Source organism: Agrilus planipennis, unplaced genomic scaffold (genome assembly GCF_000699045.2).
Source record: "Agrilus planipennis isolate EAB-ADULT unplaced genomic scaffold, Apla_2.0 scaffold252, whole genome shotgun sequence".
Classification (NCBI taxonomy): Eukaryota; Metazoa; Arthropoda; class Insecta; order Coleoptera; family Buprestidae; genus Agrilus; species Agrilus planipennis.
In genome coordinates this window covers 2,467-8,368 of record NW_020442420.1, presented here as the reverse complement: position 1 = coordinate 8,368, position 5,902 = coordinate 2,467, and the positions used below count along the sequence as shown (strand labels likewise).

Genomic DNA, 5,902 nt, shown 5'->3' with positions numbered 1-5,902 from the left:
TGTCATAATTTTTTCTTGGGAGTTTGCTATAAGTGAAATTTTCACATTTACGCTAATAATAAACACTACTTATCTCTTCAAATGCTAAATAAAAAATATTTAAATAAAATTAGGTAAAGTTTTTGTGTACACAGTTTCACTAAAATCTCAACTTATTTAAATAAAAACACGTAGAAAGGGTGGCAAATTTAGGCTTCACCTTGAGAGGCAAAAATTCACGCTACGCCACTGATAGAGATAAATGATAAAATGTCAACGTCCCGGCTTTATGAGATTCATGTCTATAGGTCGTAGAATATATGAAAAAGAAAAAGATCCAATTTAACCTGATTTAACCTATAAATGTAACTGTCAAAGTAATGATTGATGTTAAAGTACAAAACACGAATAAAAATGTAAATAGATAATAATTTAGCACAGATATCTTTTTGTAACAATATGGTGTTGATGTTACTTCCATTAATTACAAGAAAGGTTAATTTAAACCATATTTATAAGAAAATGAGTTCCAATACAGTTAGTCGATTATTAGGAAAAGTGGCTGTAGTAACTGCATCGACTGATGGGTAAATAAAATTGTATTTAAAATTTGTCGAACGTTGTTTTTTTGTTTTTTCTCTTTCATACAGAATAGGTTACGCAATAGCTCAAAAACTGGGACATGAGGGGGCTAAAGTAGTTATATGCAGTAGAAAGCCAGAGAATGTTTCGAAAGCCATTACTAAGTTACAGAAAGAATGTATTGACGTTTCTGGAATACCTTGCAATGTTTCAAAAGCAGAGGAAAGAAGTAAACTTATTGATGAAGTATTACCATATGATATCCTATAGATATTATATTATTTATAAATGATATAATTTTAGGCTGTAAAAAAATATGGAAAAATTGATATACTTGTATGCAATGCAGGTACAAATTTATGCTTTGGTCCTTTATTTGAAGTAAGCCAAACTTTCAAAAAACAATACTATCTATCTCAGTTATTATATTTACCATTTTAGTGCAAAGAAAAGGCATGGGATAAAATATTTGAACTTAATGTTAAATCTACTTTTTTTCTAATCCAAGAAATTTTGCCACACTTAAAAAAATCTGGCAATGGGAGGATAGTTATAGTGTCTTCAATTGCTGGCTATGTGNATTACATCATCCATACTTTTTAACTAAAAGAATACCAGATTTCCAACTATTATATTAAAGCTTGTAACATTCTGCCTAATTATAAAAAACTAATTGAGAAAGAAGGCTAGACATAGTAATTCAAATTAATTTTGTATACTTAATATGAAGTCACTATTTTGGCTATGTTAGAAATTTATTAGGTGAGAGTTATTTGAATTTAGGATAGTTTTGCAACAGGTAAGCATTGGATCACTGAACATCCAATGCTTGTAGTGATCCCCGATGCCTCGCTATGAAAGACTCATTTAACGATTTAATGAAATATGCTTGTCTACTATCTGCAGGAACTCTAACTTTTTGTACTGAAATTTAACAAGACTATATTATTACGATGAACGTTTTAGCCGCGCATCCTTGTTTAACGAACGTAAAAAACCAAAACCTTTAATCTGATAAATAGTACATAACAGAAATCTCAAATAACTATTAATATTACCATTTTTGATTTTAATACATACTTTTTTTAAATAGATTTGGTGAATCGTCTGAAGTAGCTGCAACTGTGGCATTTCTAGCTTCTAATGACGCTAGTTATATTACTGGAGAAACAATTGTTGTTGCAGGTGGAATGCCATCTAGATTATAAATATACCTATTAAAAAAAAGTGTTGGTGGCATTTAGTAACTTTCAGGGAACGTATTGAAAATTGTCTTAGTAGGGGTGGAACCAATTGTCATGGAAACATTTTGGGGAATAAAAAACATTTTCGGATTCACATCGAGCTTGGTTATTATGATAGCAGGTTTAGTTAGTCCATCGNCGCTTTTTTATGTTTAAGGTACTTTATTCTATTAGAAAAAATAACGCCGGAAAGTAGCTATCTGACACCGCACTCAAAAACCCTTGGTACCATGACATTCTACGTACTTTTTTATATAATTATCACTTCTCATAGTCTAATCAATGCTTACCATTTCCCAATAATTTCACGAGCGCATTTTGATATTTAAGGTATTTTAATCTATTAGTAAAAATTACGCCGTAAGGTAGCTATTTGACACTGCACTCAAAAACCGTTGGTACCATGACATTCTACATACTTTTTTACATAATTATCACTTCTCAGAGCTTAGTCAATACTTACTATTTCCCAATAAGTTCTGGAGCGCTTTTTTTATGTTTTATAAGTAACTGAACATATCCGGTAGCACTGTGAGATTCTATTGCATATTTCACTTCTCAATGCTTCTTGTTAGTAAGTGCCGATTATCTCCCAATATTTGCGCGAGCGCTTTTGTACGTTTAAACTATTTTATATACTTTAGCAATAAATGCCGTGAAGTACATATTTGTCACCGCACTATGTATTTTAAATTTTTAAAATACCAGATGTAAATTGCATTTTAGTGTGGTAAGTTGCTCCGCACTCAAAAACCCTTGGTACCATGAAATTCTACGTACTTTTTTTACATACTACAATTAATAAATAATATTCATTTTTGAGTTATTAATAGTGCGTTTTAAATATATATCACACGGTAATACCTCTCACATGTTTTGGTATTTTCTGTTACATATGGATGCATGGACCATTTATGTGATACCATTCACGACCCTATGTACACTGTACCCGCAAATTAGTCGTCTGCAAGACCTCAGAAGTTTCTCCTTCAAAAATTTCACGGAAATACATGTAGATAGGTTGATGGCACGCGTTTTAGTCATGCAGAGACACACATATGACCCGTATAATTAGACGACCAGTTCGGCAACTAAAAACTTCAATTACACTAATAATAAGTACGGTGTTTTAAAGTTATCCTTTACTACAACTTAATTTAAACCAGATATTATTTGATATTTTGGAAGATCCTCGTTGATTGACTGATTAAATGAATGAACTCTAATTACATTAACTGTACTGCTGTACTCTGTTTATATAGAAATTTGTTAATTTGCTCGATCATTAATAATCGGTATATTTCCTAATCAATTAAGTATTGCGGCTGGACTGCTAGATAAAATGGTACGGATTACTGTAAGTCTGTATTGACACTTTTTTACTTTTTCTTTTTATTCACTTCTGGTATTTGGAAGAAAAGGTTCTTTAAAGACATTCATGATAAGAAGACAGCAATCTCTAAAAAATCAATAACTGCAAGTGTATTTGTTAATAAACAATCAGTGTATGGACATAGTATAGAAGCTGCTTTAATGTTTTTCGCCATTATCTTCCCTTGTAAGTGTGTTATAAACAAATTAAAATTTTTTCACTAAAATGAAGGGACAAATCTAAAGTCAATAACAGCAATAATTGTAATGTATTTACCTTGGGCGCATAGAAAATGTGTTTTTTAATATTTTTTGTCATAATTTTTTCTTGGGAGTTTGCTATAAGTGAAATTTTCACGGGCAGGAAGGGAAAAGCTAAATTTACATATGTACAGTGGGTTGCCTGCATGTGTTATGATTTACACATTATTTAAAATTTGTTTGTCCAACATTGATGGTTTGTAAAAAATGGGGCCAAGATATGCAACGTCAGATTTTTTATATGGGTTTTGTCTACCCTCCTATTCGAACCTAAAATATTGCAATTATGTATTGAAAATTATATCTTGAACGGCTCCAAAAATCCGCTAGATGGCAATACACTGCCTACATTTGGTCATTCCAGTTGTTATAACATGCATATTTTTTCCAATTTATTTGTCAGATTTTATAATTTTGTTTGCAGAAGATGGGAAAAAATCTGTAGTCACATCTTGTGTAAGGGTGTTCTGTACCCTTCCATTTGAACCTACAACTTTGGAACTTCTTATAGTAAAAAGATAGAGGTGTTATAACTTGCACATTATTCAAAATTATTTTGTCTTTAAACGGTTTTGCTTGAAAGGACGATGACAAAAAGTACAGCCAGATTTTTTAAGGGTGCTCTATCCTTCCCTAATTCACCTAAAATTTTGTTATATCTGATTGAAAAAACTGCAGGTGTTATAATTTGCATATTTTTTAAAAATTTCTTCTTCAGACATTATTAATTTTGTTTGTAGAGGAAGAGGACAGAATGTGTAAAGTTTAATTTTTTTTAAGAGTCCTCTCTACCTTACCTTTTGATATTAAAGGTCTGTGGTTTTTGATCGTAAAAATTACAGGTGTTATAACTTGCGTACTTACACATTCAGTTGTGAATTTATTATAATTTTGCTTGTAGAGGACGAGAACAAAGTGTGCAAAGTCATTTTTTGTAAGTGTGCTCATATCTTTTAAATCTTAAAACTGCAATTTCTAAAATTTTGTTTATAAATGTGTAGTTTTTATGAGGGTGTTTGAACGTGAACGTTTTAATCGCTGATGGATGCAGATGCTTACGTAGTTTTAAAGTTCGGTTGTAAGATATTAATTTTTCTATTAAACTATAAAAATGTAGGTATCTTTTTGAATTTTTTATGTCACAGTAATTATTGAGGTGTTATGGTTTTCTAAAAAAATAATAAAGGTCGATTGGTTGTGAGATAATAAAATTCTATAATAAAATATATTTGTAATTTTAACAAAAATAGATGTAGAAGAAATATACCAATATGATTTTTAAACGCAGATAATACGAAACTTGATTAATAGATATTTTTTGAAATATAAATCTGACGGTTGGGTATAACGTTGTAGAAGTACACAAGTTTTTTTGTTATTATACGTTAATATATCTTCATTTATTTTCTTTCAAATATATAATAAAATTAAAGTTAAATTTTTAACTGCGTAATATTTTAAAATGATTTTGGAAAAGTAAAATTAACCCAATAAAAATAAATACAATAATCTTGATTCTGTCTGAATATAATGGTCGAAATATTTGTCTAAATCTGTATCTGCTGTTGTATTGTCGTTTTTTCTTCTTTGGGAAGCGGGGAAAGGGAACAGTTAAGATACAATGTGCTTTATACTTACTTATTTACGTCGAATACTGGAATGCTCGTCGTCATGTTGTTATCTCTTGAGGTTTTTTGCTTGGCGTGTTGACTTATGTCGTTTGAAGGATACTCTACGAAAATTATATAGGTAAATGCCAATACAAATATTACAACAAAGAAAAATAAAATGAAAATATAGAAATAGGTATTTTAATGTTTGAAACTGCATGTTTTAATTTAAAAATACAATTTCTTAATTTCTTAAAAGGAGCGCCTTTTATTAGTGACTCACAATGTCACAATGTAAACAAGGTTTTCATTTGAAAGTTTCATTTATTCCTGCCATAAAAAGAACCAAACATTGTATATAATATGCACTCATCAAGTGCGTCATTTTAAAATACAAAAAGAAAAATTATTTTGTATTTTACATTTGAAGTAGGAAATAAAAAAAGTATTTGCATCTTGAATTACTCTTTCTATTAAAAAAAAAAACGCATTAAAATCCGTTGCGTAGTTTTAAAGATCTAAGCATACATAGGGACAGACAGCGATGGAAATGCGTTGCATGATTTCGTTACATAGTAACTGGCATGAAACGAACTTACCCAACCGTGCGTAAAGAAGTTTCAGTTCGAAAATTGTGATTAGAAGAATTATTAAACAAAACGTAACTATCAGATTAAATGAACAAGACCAAGACTTCAAGTATTTGAGCAAGACCAAGACCAATATCAAGACTGAGACAGTCTTGGTCTTAGTCTTGCTTTGCTCATCATTAATCACTAACAAAAATAATAAATAAAAACGCAAAAACAATTTATTTTACAACATATTTATCCTTTCGGTTTTATTCGGTTTATG

General features: G+C 30.1%; 1 protein-coding gene and 1 long non-coding RNA gene across 2 annotated transcripts; one reads left to right on the top strand and one right to left on the bottom strand.

Moving 5' to 3' along the window:
• Positions 1-326: 326 nt before the first annotated feature.
• LOC108739739 (dehydrogenase/reductase SDR family member 4) lies at positions 327-1,843 on the top strand. Its single transcript, XM_025980206.1, has 5 exons — positions 327-566; positions 630-807; positions 865-942; positions 1,003-1,155; positions 1,638-1,843. The coding sequence occupies exons 1-5, from the start codon at positions 439-441 to the stop codon at positions 1,767-1,769; spliced, it is 669 nt and encodes a 222-aa protein (XP_025835991.1). The 5' UTR covers positions 327-438; the 3' UTR covers positions 1,770-1,843.
• An 808-nt stretch (positions 1,844-2,651) lies between these two features.
• On the bottom strand, positions 2,652-5,683 carry LOC108739745. The gene is made up of 3 exons (XR_001938225.1): positions 5,647-5,683; positions 5,076-5,169; positions 2,652-3,930 (listed from the first exon to the last, which is right to left on the bottom strand). It is a non-coding gene; the product is annotated as an uncharacterized LOC108739745 (long non-coding RNA).
• Positions 5,684-5,902: the final 219 nt, after the last annotated feature.